Genomic DNA, 23,545 nt, shown 5'->3' with positions numbered 1-23,545 from the left:
TAAGATCATTATGGTACTGTGTGTTGTAACAGTGGCTTATGAGACGATGAAATATCTGGTCATGACTCTAACTTGGTATTTGTACTCAGTAACGTCGTCAACTCTCTACTTTGGAAACCGTATCTCAGAAACTATTAGCAATTATACCTGTTGCCTCTTTTCATTAGGGAGTCAATCTGTGGAGGGGAAAGGGGAAGATATTTTTTCTTACTCATTCACTCTCCCTTTCTCCTTCACCACTCCCTTATCCTCCTCGATCACTCTCCCTTTCTCCTTTACCACCCTCTTATCCTCTGAGCTTATTACAATAGCTCTCCAAGACATTGAATATCCTTGGGATACTCAGACCAGCATGGTCTTGTTGTTATGCCTCCTGAATATGCTTCAGGTTTTGCTTAAAGTTAAACAACTACTTAAGAATCTTATCCAGAGATCTGCCCGGAGGCAGGATTGTTGTGGGTGGCAGGGAGTATGGGAGGATATGGGCAGGCATCTAGAGCAGTGGGAACCTCCAGTGTTTTGAAAATTTTCCCCTGAACAACTGCAAAATCCTAAAAAAATGGTAGAATGCTTGAAAAAAAGGTGTCATGACTCTGGCAGTTCCAAAGTAACACAAATCATTGTAACATGCTGGGTCCTGGCTCATGTCTATTGAGCTGTAATTCATACTAGTATCAACTTAGTGACAGACCCTGCGGCCACTCCAAGTCCTGTGACAGACCCAACGGCCACTCCAACCCCTATGGTGGACCCTGCAGCCGCTCCATTTTCAGCCCCTGCAGCTGCTCCGGCTCCTGTGGCTGAGTCAGAGAAACAAGCTGTAGCAGTGCAAGTTGCCCCTGTAGAGAAGGTGAAAAAATGGTATAGAGATTCAGGTCGTTTAGAACGCAGAGAGTCTTCTGCCAAATCTAGGTATAGAGACGACAATGCTGGGCCATCAGGGATTCAGGAGGAGGAAGATGAGGATGCCAAAAAATCAACAGTAACTACCCAAAACCTATACAAGCGTGAGCTACGAGATGTGCGAAAAGATTTTGGTTGTTGTATAGGTGAGCAGCTTGTCACCTTGGGACAAGCAGCTTGGGACACCGCAGCCAATTGTGTGGAATTAGAGGGGAAGGAAGCCAGACGACTGGGATCCCTTGCTAGAGATGCAGGCATTGACAAAGCAATTGCAGATGGAGCACAATCTCACAGCCTCTGGAGGCGTCTCCTCTCAGCTGTGAGGGAAAGGTATCCCTTCAAGGAAGAACTTTTATGTCTACCAGGCAAGTGGACCACTATGGAGAAGGGAATCCAGTACCTGAGGGAATTAGCCGTACGGGAAGTGATTTATGAGGATCCAGACCTCAGACAAACATCCAAAGATCCAGATGAAGTCAGGTGTACACGACCCATGTGGCGGAAGTTTGTACGGAGTGCACCATCATCATATGCCAGCTCATTAGCAGTAATGGCCTGGAAAGAGGATGAGGAACCCACAGTGGATGAAGTGGCTAAACAACTCCGGCAGTACGAAGAAAGTCTCTCCTCTTCCTTACAGGCCTGTGTCTCAGCTGTGGAGAAACTTTCTGAAGAGTTCAACCAACTTAAAGAGAATCTATCTTCCTCCCCACCTGAACCAACCAGTGTCCACAAACCAAAAGAGAACACTTGGGAGAAACTTTCTGAAAAGGTTCACCAACCTGAAGAGAGATTATGCTCCTCTGTACCTGTACAAAGCAGTGTCTCAGCTATCAGGGGTAGGTGTTCATCCACACAGGGTAGACGATATGGTGGGTACTCACCCCGTGCCACCCTGTGGTTTTACTTACGAGACCATGGAGAGGACATGAGAAAATGGGATGGAAAATCTACCGCGACCCTAGAGGCACGGGTACGTGAGTTGCAAAAGAAAACAATCAGGAAAAAGGGATTCTCTGAAAAGTTTGCTGCTCCAACTTCCAGCAGACAGTCCTTCAAACACAGAAACTAAGAAGATTCTGACCAGGATTAGGGGGGCCCTGCCTCCAGCCAGGGGGAGGAAAGGGACAATCGAGTTTATTGGACTGTGTGGATTCGATGGCCTGGCACGTCAGAAGCACAGAAGTATAAGGCTTTAGTAGACACCGGTGCACAATGTACTCTAATGCCATCGAGCTATAAAGGACCAGAGACCATCTATATTTGTGGAGTGACAGGGGGATCTCAGCAGTTGACTGTATTGGAGGCTGAAGTGAGTCTGACTGGGAATGAGTGGGAAAAGCACCGCATTGTGTCTGGCCCGGATGCTCCATGTATCCTTGGCATAGACTATCTTAGAAGAGGATACTGCAAGGACCCAAAAGGGTTCCGGTGGGCTTTTGGTATAGCTGCCTTAGAGACAGAGGGCATTAAACAATTATCTACCTTGCCTGGTCTCTCAGAGGACCCCTCTGTTGTGGGGTTGCTGAGGGTCGAAGAACAGCAAGTGCCAATCGCTACCACAACTGTGCACCGGCGGCAATATCGCACTAACCGAGACTCCCTGATTCCCATCCATAAGCTAATTCGTCAATTGGAGAGCCAAGGAGTGATCAGCAAGACCCATTCACCTTTCAATAGTCCCATATGGCCAGTGCGAAAGTCTAATGGCGAGTGGAGACTAACAGTGGATAACAGTGGACTATCGTGGCCTGAACGAAGTCACGCCACCACTGAGTGCTGCGGTGCCGGACATGCTGGAACTCCAGTATGAACTTGAATCGAAGGCAGCCAAGTGGTACGCCACAATTGATATCGCTAATGCATTTTTCTCCATCCCTCTAGCAGCAGAGTGCAGGCCACAATTTGCCTTCACTTGGAGGGGAGTCCAATATACTTGCAATCAGCTGCCCCAGGGGTGGAAACACAGCCCTACCATTTGCCATGGACTGATCCAGTCTGCGCTAGAGCAGGGGGAAGCTCCAGAACACCTGCAGTACATCGATGACATTATTGTGTGGGGTGACACAGCAGAGGAAGTTTTCGAGAAAGGGAAGAAAATAGTCCAAATCCTTCTGAAAGCCGGTTTTGCCATAAAACAAAATGAAGTCAAAGGACCTGCACGAGAGATCCAGTTTTTAGGAATAAAATGGCAAGATGGACGTCGTCAAATCCCAATGGATGTGATCAACAAAATAACAGCTATGTCTCCACCAACTAACAAAAAAGAAACACAGACTTTCCTAGGTGTTGTGGGGTTTTGGAGAATGCACATCCCAAATTACAGTCTGATTGTAAACCCGCTCTACCAAGTAACCCGTAAGAAGAATGAGTTTGAATGGGGCCCTGAACAACGACAAGCCTTTGAACAAATCAAGCAGGAAATAGTCCATGCAGTAGCCCTTGGGCCAGTTCGAACAGGACCAGATGTAAAGAATGTGCTCTACACTGCAGCCGGGGAGAACGGCCCCACCTGGAGCCTCTGGCAGAAAGAACCTGGGGAAACTCGAGGTCGGCCCCTGGGGTTTTGGAGTCGGGGATACAGAGGATCTGAGGCCCGCTATACTCCAACTGAAAAGGAGATATTGGCAGCATATGAAGGAGTTCGATCTGCTTCGGAGGTGGTCGGTACTGAAGCGCAGCTCCTCCTAGCACCCCGATTGCCGGTACTAGGCTGGATGTTCAAGGGAAGGGTCCCCTCTACGCATCATGCAACTGATGCAACATGGAGCAAGTGGGTTGCACTGATTACTCAGTGGGCTCGAATAGGAAACCCCAGTCGCCCAGGAATATTGGAAGTGATCATGGACTGGCCAGAAGGCAAATACTTTGGGATATCATCAGAGGAGGAGGTGGGTCGTGCTGAAGAAGTCCCACTGTACAACCAGTTACCAGAGAATGAAAAGAAATATGCCCTGTTCACTGATGGGTCCTGTCGTATTGTGGGGAAGCATCGGAGATGGAAGACTGCTGTATGGAGTCCTACGCAACGAGTTGCAGAAGCTGCTGAGGGAGAAGGTGAATCGAGTCAGTTTGCAGAAGTGAAGGCCATTCAGCTGGCTTTAGACATTGCTGAACGAGAAAAATGGCTAGTTCTCTATCTCTACATGATTCATGGATGGTAGCAAATGCCCTGTGGGGATGGTTACAGCAATGGAAGCAAAACAACTGGCAGCGTAGGGGCAAACCCATCTGGGCTGCTGCATTTTGGCAAGATATTGCTGCTCGGGTAGAAAACCTGGCTGTGAAAGTATGCCACGTAGATGCTCATGTGCCCAAGAATCGGGCTACTGAAGAACATCAAAACAACCAGCAGGTGGATCAGGCTGCTAAGATTGAAGTAGCTCAGGTGGACCTGGATTAGCAGCATAAAGGTGAATTATTTATAGCCCGATGGGCCCATGACACCTCAGGCCATCAAGGTAGAGATGCAACATACAGATGGGCTCGTGATCGAGGGGTCGACCTGACCATGGACGCTATAGCACAGGTTATTCATGACTGTGAAACATGTGCTGCAATCAAGCAAGCCAAACGGTCAAAGCCTCTTTGGTATGGAGGACGATGGCTGAAATATAAATATGGAGAGGCCTGGCAGATTGACTACATCACACTCCCTCAAACTCGCAATGGCAAGCGCCATGTACTTCCAGTGGAGGAAGCAACCACGGGATAGCTGGAAACATATCCTGTGCCTCATGCCACCGCCCGGAACACTATCCTGGGCCTTGAAAACAAGTCCTATGGCAACATGGCACCACAGAAAGAATAGAGTCAGACAATGGAACTCATTTCCGAAACAACCTTATAGACACTTGGGCCAAAGAACATGGTATTGAGTGGGTGTATTACATCCCCTATCATGCACCAGCCTCCGGGAACGTTGAACGATACAATGGACTGTTAAAGACATGTCAGCCTTTTGCTCTGTCCTGCCAACAGTCAGGCTGGGGGTGCAGTAAGAGCTGGGAGGGGACAGACCCAGGACAGGTGACCCAAACTAGCCAAAGGGATATTCCATACCATCTGACGTCATGCTAAACAATATATAGGGGTGGCTAGCTGGGGGGAGGGGGCCGGAATGCTCGGGGTTAGGCTGGGCATCGGTCAGCGAGTGGTGAGCAATTGCATTGTGCATCACTTGTTTGTACATATTATTATTACTTTCCTATTATCACCATTGTATTATTATTATTATTATTGTTGTTATTATTATTTTTGTTATTATTATTTTCCTGTCTTATTAAACTGTCTTTATCTCAACTCACGGGCTTCACTTTCCATTTCTCTCCCCCGTCCCAGAGAGGGAGGGGGGAGGGGGAGCGAATGGCTGCGTGGTGTTTAGCTGCCGGCCGGGTTAAACCACGACAATTTTCATCGCAGGAGAAGAAATAATGGTGTTCATCTTTAGTTGCATTGTCCTCTCATAGTCTGTCATGATGTGCTCCCTCATCTTCCAGGCACATCCACAAGTTTTGATTAAACAGACAATGCTGAATGTAGCTTTTCCAGCTACTTGTCTGGACCCATGCACTTCCCATGGTTCTGGTTTGCCCTCCTCTTACTCTTTGATCATTTAGACTGCTCTCACCAACACAGTTGTTGCTGTGCGCATGAGGTAAAAGCAGCCCAGCTTGCCCATCTATCAGCAGCCTGTAATTTTTTTTCCTTAGCAAGAGCCTCATCCTTTATCATTGAAATAATATGGTATGGATCAATGCTAATACTATTGTTCATAATTTAATATCTATCAGTATAAAATACTATTTGTATATTCAATCTTTTGGGAAGGTAAAGCTCAGAGAAGGAGTAGAAGATGAGGATTTTTATTAAATTATTATTTTATTTTATTTTATTTTATTTTATTTTATTATTTTATTTTATTTTATTTTATTTTATTTTATTTTATTTTATTTTATTTTATTTTATATTTTACATTGTTGCCTGTTTTCAGTTTATTTAGTTGGAAAAAGGAAAAACCCTTCTGCACCTGTGTACAGCCACATCTCTTAGGAAAGCAGGTAGGAGCTGCTGCAAAGGGGCTGTAACATCCAGCTGCAGCCTTGAGTGAAGTCTGGTGTAAGGAAATAAGCAGCAAGCGCCAGGTGGCCAATGAGAGAAATGGCAGGGCTGGGGTGGTGACGAGCAAGGTTGTCCATGCAGTGTCAGATCTCCAGAGTCTGCTTTTCCTCCCCACGCACTTCTCCGAGGGAGACACTCTGGATCAATATGAATTAGGGAATAATGGTCCCAAAAAAAAAGTCAACTCAATGCATCCTTTAAGATGAGACAAGATTTTTATTATGTGCTATTCCTCCTTAACTACACCGTGAAAGCTCTACAATTAGCTCTACAAGTCTTGAAGCCGTGAATAAAACTATAGAGGGGATGTTAGGAGTTTCTGCATTTTAATGAGTTCCATGGAGCATTTTGGTGCTCAGTCTATGAAGTTCAGCTACTGAGAGGAGAGTGATGCAACTGCTAGAGAAAGTAAAGTCAGGAGGACAAGTTGAAGTGACTTGGAGTATTAATGAGCCCCACTGAGGGCTTTTACTAACAAAGCCTCCCCAGGGACTTGTTAGGGTAGATAATTGGAGGCCATGATTGCAGAAAGGCAAAGCACTGTCCTGAGAAAAGTTTTGGTTTGCTTTGATGAAGCAGAAGGGCCAAGGCCTGCCACCAGCTACTGGCGGGGAGATCCTGTACCCCATGCCTGGCTCTGGGCTTTTCCTGGGAATCTGTGGGGTGTGGTGGGCAGTGTGATGCCATGAGACAAACACTGGTAAGACACCTCCCTGCCTCTTCACAGGGTAGCAAGGAAGCAATGATGGACCATCGCAATGAGTATAATATGTCTCCTCATAAGCTCTAGACAAAGGGACAAAAATGTCCGGGCTGTTGTGTCCTTCCATTCTTGCCACCACCCACCTCTTTTTCCTCTATGCTGTATCACACTTAATCCTATTTCCTTGAAGTCTACAGACACCTATCTCTTTTCACCACCTTGCTTTCATCCTGCCATTTCCATCACAGAATCACAGAATCACACAATTTCTAGGTTGGAAGAGATCTCAAGATCATCGAGTCCAACCTCTAACCTAACACTAACAGTCCCCACTAAACCATATCCCTAAGCTCTACATCTAAACCTCTTTTAAAGACTTCCAGGGATGGTGACTCCACCACCTCCCTGGGCAGCCTTTTCCAATGCCTCACAACCCTTTCAGTAAAGAAGGTCTTCCTAACGTCTAACCAAAAACTCCCCTGGCGCAACTTTAGCCCATTCCCCCTCGTCCTGTCACCAGGCATGTGGGAGAACAGGCCAACCCCCACCTCTCTACAGCCTCCTTTAAGGTACCCGTAGAGAGCGATAAGGTCGCCCCTGAGCCTCCTCTTCTCCAGGCTGAACAAGCCCAGATCCTTCAGCCGCTCCTCGTAGGACTTGTTCTCCAGGCCCCTCACCAGCTTCGTCGCCCTTCTTTGGACCCGCTCAAGCACCTCGATGTCCTTCTTCTCAAGCACCTTGAATCATTTCACCAATGTCTCATCAACACTCACCAGCTGTTCCTTGAAACACAAAGCTAGGGTCTGAGAACAGACACTCTTTGGGTGACCTCGGGCACCACAGCACGGACCCTTTGAGGGATATTTCTTCCTCCTCGTGGCCAGTTCCAACCTTCCAGGGCACACTTTGTGGCAGTTTTTTCTCTCCTGCTCTTTCCTACTACCAAAGAAAGCTCAATCAGGGTGGAAAGCACTCCTGAAGTAGGCATCCCAACTCATCAGGCTCCCTGCGACCTGTCAACCAAGCAGACACAAGTCACCTCAGCAACAGCTTCCAAGCCAGGGGCCTGCTGCTGGCCTTGCAGCTTCTTGGCTAGACACAGCCAAGCCTTGTGCCTGATTCTGTGCAGTCATGGACTCAAGCAGAAGGGACAGGACAATCCATCTGGGGGCCTTCTTTCTGCCTGGGTCCTCCTGGGTCTGGAGGCAGAGGGGATCCCCCAGTCAGCATGCCAAGCAGGTGCCTTCTGCTGGCCTAGCAGGGCCACTGCCAGATGTCAGCCCAAAAGTGCAGATCCCAGGGAGAAGTCAAGGCTGACCTGTCCCCTCCAGACACAAGTGACCTCACAGTCCCTTTCTGTGATACGTTCCTGCTGCTGCCCTATCAAGGGCAGAGACAGAAGTGACCTCTGCCCTTTTGAGGCCCCACTTGTAGTGATGCATCCAGGACTTCGACACCCAGCAGAGGAAGGATGTGCATCTGTTAGATTGGGTCCAGGGGAGGGCCCAAAAAATGATCAAGGGGCTGGAGCACATCTCATATGAAGAAAGGCTGAGAGAGCTGGGGTGTTCAGCCTGGAGAAAAGAAGGCTCCAGGGTAACATCTTTGTGGCCTTTCAGTACTTAAAGGGGGTGTATAAAAAGACCAAGAGGCTGGGAGGAGAACCTGCAGTGACAGCTGACCCAGCCTGAGCAGTCTGAGTTGCCCATGCACTCCTCAGATTCACCTTGTTTGTTACCTGAAACGACCTTGCACAGTCATTTCATGAGGTTCTAATCCCTACCCACTGAGCACCCTGTCCCTGGAGATCCTCTGACATCTCCTGGAAGCTCCAGATTCCTCTCAAAGGTTGGCATTGGCCATCAACCCCACTGCAGGGTGCAGTCCCATGCAGATGAGTCCAAGACCAGTTCTCATCTCCTTAGGCAAGTGCTGCCAAAACAGGAGTACTTAGTCCTGCGCTTGGTCGCTCACAGACTACCCTGGGACTTTCATCCTGTGTCCTTCACTCCATGAAGATCCCCAGAAAACAGGAGAGCAGGGAGCAACCACCTGGCTCCATTCCTGATAGCGCATTTGGAAGAGGCGTTCAGGCTTCTGGGTTTGCACTGAGCAAGACCCTCCTGTGACTGTGGTGCTAGCAGGGAAGCCAGCTGTGACCCAGGGCTGTACAGTGTCTGATGCTGCCTGCAGCCACAGGGGTGTCACTGCTGAGAGAACAGGACTGTCGCCAAGGTACACAATATATCAGGGCTTACACGGATACAAAAACCACAATGCAGAAGCCAAAAGAGAGCATCAGTGAAAAGGCCACTTCCTCCTGCTGGCCATGGCCATGGCTCCAGGGAAGCAGCAGCCCTGACCCGAAGGCAGCAGAGAGGCAGAGCCCAGCGGGCAGTGAGGGGAAGCCCTGAGGGCCACCAGGGCTTCTCCTGCATGTGGCAGCTGGGCTCTTGGCCCCAAGCCCCTCCTGCATGCTGGGGCTGCTCCCCCAGCTCCAGAGGAGATGGGAAGAAATGGAAGCTCAGAACAATGAATTTCTGATGGCTTTCTTATCAGGTTTATCTACACAGGAAGCCATCTTCTACAGAAAAATAATTGACTTGTAGGGGGCTTGGAATAATAGTTAATCAAATGTGAAATAATGAGAGAAAATAATAATACAGACATTTAATAATAGAAGACATCATATTATTTTCTTTCTGAGAAGAGCTGGTATTTCTAATATTAGGCATATCATTATAGGTGAATTTGCTGAAGATGTGTGTATTCAAGTAGAGTCCTGATGGAATCCCTTAGTTCCTGGTTCCTCAAGCTGTAGATGAGGGGGTTCACTACTGGAGGAACCACTGAGTACAGAAGAGTGACCACCAGGTCCAGGGATGGGGAGGAGATGGAGGGGGGCTTCAGGTAGGCAAGTATGGCAGTGCTGATCATCAGGGAGGTGACAACCAGGTGAGGGAGGCATGTGGAAAAGGCTTTGTGCCGGCCCTGCTCAGAGGGAATCCTCAGTACTGCCCTGAAGATCTGCATGTAGGAGAAAAAAATGAAAACAAAGAAACCAAATGCTAACAAAATGCTAAACAGAATTGCCCAAACTTCTCTGAGATAGGCATCTGAGCAGGAGACCTTGAGGATGTGGGGGATTTCACAGAAGAACTGGTCCAAAACATTGCCTCGGCAGAGGGGCAGGGAAAATGTAGTGGCCATGTGCAGGACAGCATTGAGAAAGCCACTGCCCCAGGCAGCTGCTGCCATCTGGGCACAAGCTCTGCTGCCCACGAGGCTCCCGTAGTGCAGGGGCTTGCAGATGGCAACGTAGCGGTCGTAGGCCATGATAGTGAGAAGGGAAAACTCTGCTCCAAACAAGAAAGCAACGAAAAAGAAGACTTGAGCAGCACAGCCTTGATAGGAGATGGCCCTGGTGTCCCAGAGGGCATTGGCCATGGCTTTGGGCAGAGTGGTGGAGATGCATCCCAGGTCGAGGAGGGCGAGGTTGAGGAGGAAGAAGTACATGGAGGTGTGGAGGCGGTGGTGGCAGGCTACGGCGCTGAGGATGAGGCCGTTGCCCAGGAAGGCAGCCAGGTAGATGCCCAGGAAGAGCGTGAAGTGCAGGAGCTGCAGCTCGCGCGTGTCTGCGAATGCCAGCAGAAGGAACTCACTCACAGAGCTGATGTTGGGCATTTGGTGGTTCTGGCCATCGGTTACTGCCAAGGATGAAAAAAGCTTTAATTAATAAGAAGACATACCTGAGATAAAGTTCTTACATTTCTCACATAACTGCCCTGAAAACCCTTTCAGTCGGGCATTTACCAGGTCCCTTTCATATGCTCTTCTTGATGCTGTCTGAGGGTGTCCGGGGTCGCAAAGGACCGTGCTCTGGGCAAGGAGTCAGTCCTGCCCCACAACCAGAGGTAAAGAGGAAGATGGAGTATTCTCAGATTCAATCCCCTGATAATAAAGAGCTTTTCAATTTTGTTGCTCCCAACTCACCCAGCTGTGGAGCAGGGCTGTGGGAATTTATTTTTGTATTTTCTGTCTAACTGCCTACCCGACCCTGTTTTCTAAGGCATAAATAAATCCTGGGCATTTCAAATGAAAATTTGTGTATCCTCAGACAAAAGAGTCCCTTCAGAGTTTCATTTAGAGACAATTTTGAGCCATGCTTAGGCTCATTTGGCCTGTGCTGTCATTTATTGAGCTACAGAAGTATTGCACTGGTAGGTTCATAGAGACATGGAGTCACAGATTATCCCAGGTTGGAAGGGGCCCACAAGGATATTCAAATCCAACCGATATAGAGTATTCTAATACTACGGAATAGAGTAGCCAACAGAGGTGAGACAGGTACTCTGATATAACGACAACCATCAGAAAGCTGATCCCAGTTAGATGACTGCTATGGAGAGGTCAAGAGTAGCCTGGCCAGGAGAGATGTCAGATAGGGGTACAGGAAGAAGAAGTGAAGAGGAGCTTGGAACCTTACCTTTGTAGAGGTAAGATGGTTCATGCAATGTTGATGCTGCTCTAACACTGACTTCAGACATTCTTGTAGGGCCTGTAAACTATTTTCAAAAATAACAATAATCCTTAAACCTAAACATTAGTGCAACTTCCTGACAGGAATCCACTATTGTAAAGCAGAACTCAAAATACCACCTGAAGAAAAACTCAGCCCATAGCCCCCTTTCCTTCCCTTTACTCTCTTGCTCACCCTAATCCCTGCCCTTATCACTAACATTAAAATGCTCTGTTTATCCCTAGTCTTCTCACCAGACTTAAACAAAACCCTAAACCTTAATGCTTGCCCATACCGTAACCAGAAACATGACACCACAAACAGAACACAAAATCTTCCAACATAAACTTTGCTTAATCTCTAACACAGAATGGTAAAATCTACTCCCTACGATACAAGAGAGAGGTGAGCTCTGCCTCAGGATCTCCTGCCCCAGTAGGAGGAATGTGACTGTGGCAGGGACTGAGAGGTCACTTCTGTCTCTGCAGTTGATAGGGCAGCAGCAGGAAGGTGTCACAGAAAGGGACTGGGAGGTCACTTGTGTCTGGAGGTGGCAGGTCAGCCTTGACTTCTCCCTGTCAGCCCTTCTTTTGGGCTGACATCTGGCAGTGGCCCTGCTAGGCCAGCAGAAGGCACCTGCTTGGCATGCTGACTGGGGGATCCCCTCTGCCTACACACCCAGGAGGACCCAGGCAGAAAGAAGGCCCCCAGATGGGTTGTCCTGTCCCTTCTGCTTGAGTCCATGACTGCACAGCAGCAGGAGGCACAAGGCTTGGCTGTGTCTCCACAAGAAGCTGCAAGGCCAGCAGCAGGCCCCTGGCTTGGAAGGTGCTGCTGAGGTGACTTGTGTCTGCTTGGCTGAGAGGCCGCAAGGAGCCTACTGGGTTGGGATGCCTACTTCAGGAGTGGTTTCCACCACAAGAATGCCATACGAGCAGTTGTGCCTTATCACCAGGAACCAGGCCAGCTTCCTACAGAGCTGACTTATGAGATATTTGGGTCCATGTCTATGGCTATTGTCTCTGCCACTAAAGCTTTTGAGGAGACAGATAATCATTAAAGAACCAGATCCTAATTGGCTTCTCATGGGCTCATCAGCAAAGCCACCAGAGTGGTGATTATAATACCTTGGGCTAGGCCTCTGCTGCTGAGCTGGGCCGGGCTCCTGGGACATGAGAAAACACATTTGAGAAAGTCCCATGAAGCAGAGAGACAGCTGTTCCCAGGAGCAACTCCTCTGCATAGCGCAGCAGGAAAGAGACACAGAGGCACAGACACAGAGAGAAGAAAAGGAGAGAGGGGCTGAAGGCAGTTTGCAGTGGGAGGATGCTGAGAGCTGCCTGCAGGAGAAACCTGCACAGCCCTTGACAAGGTAAGGGTCTGGCTGCAGGGCCATGCAGCTGCAGGTCCTGGGAGGGTCTCCTGCTGGGTCTTGTTTCTGGGAGGGCAGTGGGCAATGCAGTAGGCTTTGAGAGTCCTGCTGGGTTACAGTGCGAGGTGAGGAAGTCTGGCAGAAGCCCCTTGGATTGTCATAACCTAGCTACCCCTGGTCAGATAAGACAGGGGTGGCTAGAACACTGCAGGAGATGCAGCTAGGATATTGGCACACACAACCTTGCAGATATCCAGCTCTGTCTGTGGGGCATCCTCCTGGGCTGCAGGCTGCTCTCCAGCAAGATGCAGCTCTCTCGCGGCTTCCTTGTGTTATCCAGGTGCCCCAAGGAGAAGACACCTCCTTGCTAAGGCCATGTACGTGCTTCTGGATGGCTGTCTGTGGGCAGCTGGTTTGAGCCTCCTGCACCACTGGCTAGGACAGAAGAGCTGAGATACTGATCAGAAACCTGAAGATAAGGTGAGGATTCTGTCCATCTGTATTTTGAGTTGGGCTTCTCTGCTCTCAGCTGTCTCCTGTTTCTTCTCATGCCCAAGCTCATTGTTGGGCAGATCTGCTCCACTCAGTCTTCACCAAGGGACAGTGCCATTGACTCCTGGCATCCGCAGGATTTCACCAGGAGCACACATATAAAGTCACAGAGTTCAACCATCCAATAATTCACCTAAGCATTACAGGGTCAAGCGAATAACATTAAAGCAAGTAAAACACTGCAGCTCTGCTCTGCGTTCAGATGAGCTGTTTGCAAGAAAACTCTGCAAACTCATTGACCAGACAAGTGGACTGAACTTGAGTTTCCCCCATGTTCCTGATTCCCTCCTGCTGCAGGTAGGACTCCTCTGCAGCCCACAGCAGCCCCTGCACCCAGTGCCACTCTCAGCCAGCACCAGCCACAGCTCAAGGAGGAGAGCTGCAGAAAGGTTCTGCTGCAAAGAGAGAGGCTCTGTTTGGGGGTTCTCTATGACTTGTAATAGGTTTTCCTCATCCAAATCAGTTCTAACTTTGCTCTCACTTTTGCTCTCCAACAGAGAATGTCAGAAAATGCCCAACATCAGCTCTGTGAATGAGTTCCTCCTGCTGGCATTCGCAGACACGCGCGAGCTGCAGCTCCTGTACTTCGTGCTTTTTCTGGGCATCTACCTGGCTGCCCTCCTGGGCAACGGCCTCATCCTCAGCGCCGTAGCCTGCCACCACCACCTCCACACCCCCATGTACTTCTTCCTTTTCAACCTCGCCCTCCTCGACCTGGGCTGCATCTCCACCACTCTGCCCAAAGCCATGGCCAATGCCCTCTGGGACACCAGGGCCATCTCCTATCAAGGATGTGCTGCTCAGGTCTGTCTCTTTGTATTTTTGATGTCAGCAGAGTATTCCCTTCTCACTGTCATGGCCTATGACCGCTACATTGCCATCTGCAAGCCCCTGCACTACGGGAGCCTCGTGGGCAGCAGAGCTTGTGCCCAGATGGCAGCAGCTGCCTGGGGCAGTGGCTTTCTCAATGCTGTCCTGCACACGGCCAACACATTTTCCCTGCCCCTCTTCCATGGCAATGCTGTGGACCAGTTCTTCTGTGAAATCCCCCAGATCCTCAAGCTATCCTGCTCAGACTACTACCTCAGGGAAGCTGGGGCACTTGTGTTTAGTGTTTCTTTAACATTTAACAGAGCAGGGCCGGCACAAAGCCTTTTCCACATGCCTCCCTCACCTGGCTGTGGTCTCCCTGTTCATTAGCACTGGCATATTTGCCTACCTGAAGCCCCCCTCTCTCTTCTCCCCATCCTTGGACCTGGTGGTGGCAGTTCTGTACTCAGTGGTGCCTCCAGCCCTGAACCCCCTCATCTACAGCATGAGGAACCAGGAGCTCAAGAATGTAGTGAGGAAACTGTTTCCACACATGTTTCTTAAGCATCCATGATGTGTTCAGAAGATATATTCTTAATAATATGCAAATATTTTGATTCACATTATATCATGTCATTTTTATCATTACTATTATCATAACATTGTCATTAATAAGAATCCCAAGAGAAATCAAAGTGTATTTGGGAAAATGACACAACATTTTTTAAATTATTTTTCTCTGTTAGTATTTTAACAATATTTCATTTTGTTTTTAATAATCTCATTCTTACCATTCTGAATGTTACACTTTTAGCAAGATTTAACCACATCATCTATTGTACATACAGAACCGGGCTTCTTTGGTAGAGAAAGACAATGAAGAACTCAGCAGAAATTCATTGGTCTCAGTTTCCTTCTCTTCCCATCTTCTGTCGAGCTGCGGGAGCAGCCCCAACATCTAGGAGGGGCTCAGGGCCAAGAGCCCAGCTGCCACGAGTAGGAGCAGTGTATTTGGATTCGACCTTGTGGATCTAGGTGACAGTCCTGTCGTCTCTATAGCAGGGCCGGCACAAAGCCTTTTCCACATGCCTCCCTCACCTGGCCATGGTGTGCATCTCCCTCAGGCCTGTCATGGTTGCCTACCTGAAGCCCCCCTCAGTCTCCTCCCCATCCCTGGACCAGATGGTGGCAGTTCTGTACTCAGTGGTGCCTCCAGCAAAACACGTGCCTCTCCTGCAGAGCCCTGCTGGTGGGGTAAGGCCCGGCTGCTCCTGGAGCTTGGTGCCAGTGCTGCTGTGGGGCTGTGCTGGGACTGCAGGCAGGGACAGGCAGTGGGCACGGCAGTGGCACAGCTGGCCTCCACTACAGCACTTCCCTCCTAAGGAGGGAACTCCTCCGAGGTGGCCTGAGCAGAGCTCAAGTGCTCAGTCTGGTGTGAGCAGGCAGAGGACAGCTCTGCAGCCCCAGAACACACATAAACCTCAGCAAAGGAGCCTGACGAGTGATTCCTTGCAGCCCTGGAGCAATGGCAGTGACCCCATGAGCTGGGTCTGCCTCCCAGCCTGCCCAGCATGGCCGTGCAGAGTGCCCCCGTGCCCCAGACACCACAGCCCCCTCGCTCTGCAGAGCAGCACCGCCAGATGGGGCTGGAGCTGGGGCTGGTGCTTCCCCTGAGTGTCTTCTAGGTCTGCTTCAGGCTTCTGGACTTGAGTGTGATCTTCACTGTGCACAAGGAGCTGAGAGACTGCCAACAGACATGGGGCTGGAACATTACCTGCAAGGTTCCTCCTGCCCTAGCACCTCACAGGACTGGCACAGAACTGGCTCCTGTGTGTCAGAGAGGCTGGGAGCCCAGCAGGTGTACCATGAGCTTGGAGGATCACCACCAGCTCACTTCTAGCTGGGCAGATTCTGGGCCAAAATGGGGGTGTTTGGTAGGTGTGGTATTACGAGTGCAGTGGTGCCTCGGGAGCTGTCAGCCCAGTAGGAAACTAATGGCTGTTAAGTGGCTGGGAGTTGACTTCTTTCTGAAGTAGCCGACAGCTCAAACCTTGACTTCTGGCTGGGGTCTGTGCCTTTAGGCTCACATCTGCTGGTCTTCATGACAGGCCAGCAGATGCGCCTGCTCTGCACACAGTTTGTGAGATTCCCTCTTTCTAAGTAGCTGGTAGGCCCCATAGAGGAAGAGGTCTTGAATAGGTGTTGTCATGTCAGAGGTATCAGCTTTTGCCTAAACTCATCCTTCAGGCCTGTTTCTGTGGTGTTGTAGAACTGCTGGGCCCATTGTGCAGGGTGCTCCTACAGACGTTTCTCTCCTTCTCCATACTGGTTCTCCAAACTTCCCCTAAGAAGATGACTGATATGGGGAAGTCAGGAGAAGCCTGGCCAACAGAGATGTGAGATTTGTGGGAGGGGTAAGGAGCGTGGACAGCAGAAGCTAATGATTTTGCAGAGGTAAGAATGTTCAGGTAATGTTGATCCTACCATAAAGCAGACTTAAAGCAGTCATGTGAGGCCCTTGCACTATTTTAACCAGTAACGTTAATCCATAAAGCTAAATGCTACCCCACACCCTGACAGGAATCCGCTGCTCTAATATTTGACCACAAGATCCCTTGAAGCCAAAACTAGTCCACAGCTGCATTACATCACCCTTACTCTCTTCTTCACCCTGATCCCTGCCCTTAACACTACGATTAACACACTCTATTTAGCCCTAGATTTCTTGCAAACCTAAACAAAATCCTAAACCAAAGAATTTTTACATACCCTAACCAAAGACCTGACACCACAAGCCGAACACCAAACCCTTCCACTACTCATTTGATTAATCTCTGTCACAGAAAGGTGAGCCCTAGTCCCTAATCTCATACATGAAGGCCTAACACCCAAAGTCACGGTTCCTTTGCATTAACTTCTTCACATCCAACCCTTTTCCTAACCCTATTCTTAAGCACTTAAGGTGCTTGGCACTTATCCCAAGCACTTAAGGTGCTAGGCGCATGGGGCAGGGTAGGACCCATGAGGTTGTTCTGCAGTTACATGGCATTCAAAGATGGATGTGAGGGGCCATGGATCTGATCAGCTTGTGGGCCACAAGGAGGAGATAGACGGGAATGCTCTGGGCTTGGCTGTGTGTAGCCAAGAAGCTTCAAGGCCAGCAGCAGGCCCCTGGCTTGGAAGCTGCTGCTGAGGTGACTTGTGTCTGGTTGGCTGCGATGCCGCAAGGAGCCTGCTGGGTTGGGATGCCTACTTCAGGAGTGGTTTCCACCCTGGTGGAGCTTCCCTTGGCAGTAGGAAAGAGCAGGAGAGAAAAAAACTGCCACTAAGTGCACCATGGAAGGTTGCTCTTGTCAGAAGGAGGAAGAAATATTCCTGAACGGATGGTGCTGTTGTACTCGAGGTCACCTAAAGAGTGTCTGTGCTCAGACCCTAGCTTTGTGTTTCAAGGAACAATTGGTGAGAGTTGATGAAACATTGGTGAAATGATGGAAATGCCAGGATGAAAGCAAGGTCATGAAATGAGATGGGTGTCTGTAGAGTTCAGGGACATAGGACTAAGTGTGACACAGCATAGAGGAAAAAGAGGTGGGTGCTGGCAAGAATGGAAGGACCCAACAGCCCTGACATTTTTGTCCCTTTGTCTAGAGATTAAGAGGAGACACGTTATACTCATTGCTATGGGCCATCATTGCTTCCTTGCTACCCTGTGCAGAGGTTGGGAGGTGTCATACCTGTGTTCTTCCCAAGGTATCACACTGCCCACCACATCCCACATACCCACAGCAAAAGCCTGGAGCCAGACATGGGGTACAGGATCTCCCCTCCAGTAGCTGGTGGCAGGCCTTGGCCCTTCTGCTTCATCAAAGAAAACCAAAACTTTTCTCAGCACAGTGCTTTGCCTGTCTGTAGTCACGGCCTCCAACTATCTGCCCTAATAAGTTCTTGGGGAGGCTTTGTTGGTAAAAGCCCTCAGTGGGGACCATTAATACTCCAAGTCACTTCAACTTGTCCTTCTGACTTTACTTTCTCTAGCAGTTGCATTGTTCTCTTCTCAGTACCTGAACTTCATAGCCTCAGCACCAAAATACACCATGGAACTCATTAAAACACAGAAACTCCTAAGGAGCCATATATCTCCCACCATTTTCTTCAAGTCTTCAAGACTTTTTCAGCTAATTGTAGAGATTTCATTTTCTAGTTAAGGGGGAAGATTTCAAAGAGCATCTAATAAAAATCTTTCCTCATTTTAAAGGCTGAATTTTGTTGTGTTTCAGTTTAGAGCATCATTCTCCTGGTTATATTGGTCTAGGGTTTCTCCTTTGAAGCCCTGCTTGGGTGGGAAGAGCAGGGTTTTTCCTATTTCAAAACAAACAACAGGAAATCATGCTGCAATTTTCAAAAAAAAAAACAAAGTTCAAGTTCCTTATTTTGTTGCCTCCAGTGATGTTTACGTTCCCAAAAGGATGACTGTGTGTGATATATTTTACACTAATAGGAAATAATAGGAAATTTTAAGTAATTGTGTTAATATTAATCCATATCATAAAAATTCAATGAGAAATGATGAGTTCTTTCTAAGGAAATCATTAGTCAAGATGCTAAGAGATGGGCGAGCTTGAATTCACTGAAACTCCAAGCAGCAACTGGGTTGGTGAGAGTGGTCTGAATGATCAAAGAGAAAGGGGAGGGCAAACCAGGAGAACCATGGGAACTCCAGGTCCAGACAGGCAGCTGGAAAGGGGACATTCAGCTGTCTGACCATGAGCATATCGAGGGAAAACCTCTAGTGGCCCCGTTGCGTTACAAACAACAGGAAATCATGCTGCAATTTAAAAAAAAAAACAAAAACAAAAACAAAAAAACAAACCTCAAGTTCCTAATTTTGTTGCCTCCAGTGATGTTTACCTTCCCAAAAGGATGACTCTACATGATGTATTCTTCAGTGAGTAATAGGAAATTTCAGATAATTGTGTTAATATTAATCCATATCATACTAATTCAATGATAAATGATGAGGGTCTTACTAAGGAAACCATTAGAAAGACTGCTGATAGATGGATGAGCTTGAACTCACTGAAACTCAAAGAATAAACTGGGTTGGTGAGAGTGGTCTGAATGATTAAAGAGAAAAGAGAGGGCAAACCAGGAGAACCATGGGAAATGAATAGGTCCAGACAGGCAGCTGGGAAAGGGGATATTAACCTGTCTGACCGTAAGCAACCAGGGAAAAACTCCAGTGGCCCCGTTGTGTTTGAGGCACTTCCTTGGACCAGAAGATGTCAGAAAAGACCTGCAGGAGGCCGGAGCCCTTTGGGAAAATCAGGTGGAGCCAGGTGGAGTTCCCAGGGCACCTCCACTGCCAGCAGTGGACTTTGTCCCTGTAACTGCAGTCCAGCCCAGCACAGGAACACCCCTTCAAAGACAAAGCTCTTCTTCAGTGGGTTCCTGGGACTGTCCTGGATTTGAAATAGCCATTGGAAAGCTGAGATACTCTCCCTTATTCCTACTAGACACATGAACATCTGTTTACTTTCCTGGGTCATCTTTAGCAAATTCAGGCTGATAAACTCAAGTATAGCATGCTTCAAATGGCTGAGGCAGAACACATCAGCTTGCCCCACCTGAACGGAAATGGCCCCCATCCAACTAAGGATTTGAAAGCAACGAATGACTATGCAGGTCAATGTGCAGAGTAAGGGAAGGTCACAAATATTGTGCTGGAGTAGCAGAAGGCAAAAAGCATTGCATTGTGCCTCAAAATAATCAAGGAGACCTAATCCAGTTAATCCATGAGAAAAAAAAGTGAGAAGGACGTTGAGTTTGGCCTAGCATGAAGAAGGATGTGCATCACTGGTGAAGGAACCGGCATTTGTGCCATCACCAACGTGAATAACACAAGCACCACCACATCTAAAGGTAACCTGTCCACTCCAGCTTGGTATTCCCACAGGGCAGGAGAAAGGGAACCGACAGCCAGGGGACACATCTGAGTGTGGAAGGTGGGGCCCAGCAGAGACAAGGAGTCAAGGCAGTTGGGTGGGGGAGGCCAGCAGAAGCAGCCCAAGGGGTGGTGCTGCTAGTGAGGACACATTTGTGGCAGCAGCCTGAGTGGGCAGCAGCTGTGTGCAGGCGAGGGGAGGCCAGGAAGCGCATGCCAAGAACGCTCCTGCCAGCAGAGCCAGGTCCGAGTCCAAGGGCAGAGGCAGGCCCAGGGCAGGGGGCTGCAAGGGCCATGCTGAACTCCCTGCCCCTGCAGCAGCCGCCCTGGCCCTCGGCCTCCTCTCCCCTGCCCCTGCAGCTCTGGGCTCCCTTGGCGCAGCCCTGGCTCTGCAGCACCAAGCCCTGCTGGGAGCCCTCCCCTACATGCTGCCACCTCTCCCTGACGCTGCTGTTGCCCTCTGCCGGGCACTGCCCAGCCCAGCCCAGCCCCTGCCCACCTCTCCCCTCCTCCTTGCCCTCTCCCCAGCCCAGCAGCCCAGGCTGTACTGGCCCCAGGGCAGTGCCCACTACAGGCTGCTGCAGGGCTCTGGGCACGGCCACCACAGCCCCAGCCCCTCGCAAGGCACAGCAGCTGCTGGCACAAAGGCAGCTCTGGGCCTTCCCTGCAGCCCCCGAGCAGGGGCCAGCCCCAGCTCGTTGATGAAGGTCCGTGAAGCTGCAGGAGCCCTGCTCTCTTTCCTGGGAGATCCCCAGCACACAGTGCCTGTGCCACAGAGCAGCTCCAGATTCCTCTCCAGCATGCTATTTGCCATCAGACCGAGCAAATGCAGGACACTACCAGGGCACTGAAAGGCCAAGTATTGTTTGCTGGGCCGTGTGCTACCAAGAAGTCAGATCCCAGTCCAGCCCTTTGTCCTTCAGCAATCACTATAGGAATCTGATCCATCCTGAAGCCCAGAAAAACAAGAGGGCTGTCCAGGGAGGATCTCCTTGGGTGTATTTCTGACACCAGCTTTAGAAGAGTTGTACAGAGATGTAGTAGACATGCCACTGTAAGAATATCAGGAAAGTCACCAAGGTGCATGAGATCTGATGGCTAACCCACGTACAAGAGCACAAGAGAACAATGTGGAGACCAAAAGAGAGCAGCAGGGAAAAGGCCACATCCTGCTGCTGGCCATGGCCATGGCTCCAGGGAAGCAGCAGCCCCGACCCGAAGGCAGCAGAGAGGCAGAGCCCAGCGGGCAGTGAGGGGCAGTCCCGAGGGCCACCGGGGCTGCTCCTGCATGTGGCAGCTGGGCTCTTGGTCCTGAGCCCCTCCTGTGTGCTGGGGCTGCTCCCCCAGCTCCAGAGTAGATGGCAAGAAATGGCAGCTGAGACCAGTGAAGTTATGCTCTTTTCTTAATTGACTGTACGTACAGAGGAAGCCTAGTTCAATTGGTTGATTAGAAGATGTATTCAAAGTAAATAAATTACTACATAAATTAAATCAATATTAAAAATTATTTTAAAAATATAAAAGAAAAATAATATGAAAATCTGTCATGTCCGTTTCTCAAATACAATGGTAGTCTTCAGAGGATTATTATTAATTATTACAATATGATAACACTACTAAAGATAAAAATGATATGATACAAATCACAATACTATTAACAACATTGATGCTTAAGAAGCACATATAGAAGCATTTTCCTCGCTGCAACTTTGAGCTCCTGGTTCCTCATGCTGTAGATGAGTGGGTTCAGTGCTGGAGGTACCACTGAGTACAAAAGTGACACCACCAAGTCCAGAGGTGGGGAAGAGATGGAAGTGGGCTTCAGGTAGGCAAATATGGCAGTGCTGACAAAGAGGAAAACCACTGCCAGGTGAGGGAGGCATGTGGAAAAGGCTTTGTGCTTGCTCTCCTCAGAGGGCATCCTCAGCACAGTCATGAAGATCTGTAAATAGGAAACTACAATGAAAACAAAACAGCCAAAGAATAAAGAAACAGTAAACACAAGAGCCCCGACTTCCCTGAGGTAGGCATCTGAGCAGGACAGCCTGAGGATGTGAGGGATTTCACAGATGAACTGGTCCACAACATTGCCTTTGCAGAGGGGCAGGGAAAATGTGTTGGCCGTGTGCAGGACAGCATTGAGAAAGCCACTGCCCCAGGCAGCTGCTGCCATCTGGGCACAAGCTCTGCTGCCCAGGAGGCTCCCGTAGTGCAGGGGCTTGCAGATGGCAACGTAGCGGTCGTAGGCCATGACGGTGAGAAGGGAATACTCTGCTACAAACAAGAAAGCAACAAAAAAGACCTGTGCAGCACATCCTTGATGGGAGATGGCCCTGGTGTCCCAGAGGGCATTGGCCATGGCTTTGGGCAGAGTGGTGGAGATGCAGCCCAGGTCAAGGAGGGCGAGGTTGAGGAGGAAGAAGTACATGGGGGTGTGGAGGCGGTGGTGGCAGGCTACGGCACTGAGGATGAGGCCGTTGCCCAGGAGGGCAGCCAGGTAGATGCCCAGGAAGAGCGCGAAGTGCAGGAGCTGCAGCTCGCGTGTGTCTGCGAATGGCAGCAGGAGGAACTCAGTGATGGTGCTTCTGTTGGACATCTGCTTTTTTTGGGATGTGGTCCTGAAAAAGAAGAGGATGAGAATAATAAATATAAGAAATGTATCATAGGAAAATGAATTCAATTTCTCATTTAAAATCATCACTTATATTGTGCACTTTCTGACAGACATTTGGCAGATCCCTTTCATGGATCCTGATTCATTCTGCCTGATGGTGTCAGTTGGAACAGGAGGTTCTACTGTGGGCAGTGCAGGAGTCAGTCGTGTCCTACAGCAATAGGTGAAGAGAAACATGAAGAAATGTTGGTTTCACTTTACTCCTGATCTCAAAGAGTTTTGCCCCAGCATTACTCCCAGTTCAACAAACTGCAGAGCAGAGTTGTGGAGGCTTTGTTTTAATTTTATTTTAAATTTTTGTTTTTTGAGTTTGTTGTTTCAGCTGTCCTACCACTCCTGAGGAGTGTTTCTGAGCCACAGATCCTGGTTATTTCTGCTGGACTCAAAGGGAATCCTTGTAGATCATTATCAGAGAAAAAGGGACTGTCACTTTAGTGCACAGTGTTCTTCAAGGAGGTCAGCCAGTCTGTCCATCAAGTACTGTCTCAGCTGCCCTGTGAGAGCTGCAGGAAAGTTGTACTCAGTTGTTCAACTGAAAAGAACCTGAACACTGCTGATGGCAGAAGAATCCGGGATTAAATTACACCACTACACACCCCTCACCTGGTACCCGTACTCCCCTTTCCCCAAACACCCCGAGGGCACACCACTGCCTCTGAAACCCCCATCCCCAGCCAGCCTGGGAACAAGACCAGCAGCAGCACGGGCAGCTGGAGAAGCCAGGAGGAATGCCAGCGTGCTGCTGCCAGGGGAGGCAAGGCCAGGGAGGGACAGACGGACACTCAGCAGACCCTCCTGTGCTGCAGCTCTGCCTGCAGACGAGGCAGCTCCTGATGGGGACATTGGAGCTTGAGGGCAGAGGCCATGCTGGTGGGAGAGGAGACCAGGGGGTGTCCCAGGGAAGGCGCCTGCCCTGCAGGGGATGGCAGGGAGGTGCCTGAGCCCTCCCT

General features: G+C 49.4%; 1 protein-coding gene and 1 long non-coding RNA gene across 2 annotated transcripts in view; one reads left to right on the top strand and one right to left on the bottom strand.

Annotated features, from left to right (window-relative positions):
- LOC137846970 (uncharacterized) overlaps positions 1-23,545 on the top strand; it is a 475,040-nt gene that overhangs the window by 243,373 nt on the left and 208,122 nt on the right. The gene's annotated exons all lie outside the window — the stretch shown is intronic.
- LOC137847412 (olfactory receptor 14I1-like) lies at positions 741-22,358 on the bottom strand (the record flags this gene model as incomplete). Its single annotated transcript, XM_068665689.1, has 3 exons — positions 741-839; positions 21,630-21,863; positions 22,140-22,358. Coding segments are annotated over 3 exons (552 nt in total), but the record flags the coding sequence as incomplete, so codon positions are not given.

Source organism: Anas acuta, chromosome W (genome assembly GCF_963932015.1).
Source record: "Anas acuta chromosome W, bAnaAcu1.1, whole genome shotgun sequence".
In the NCBI taxonomy this organism is placed as follows: Eukaryota; Metazoa; Chordata; class Aves; order Anseriformes; family Anatidae; genus Anas; species Anas acuta.
The sequence above is the reverse complement of the archived record's forward strand: the minus strand, read 5'-3'. Positions and strand labels throughout refer to the sequence as shown.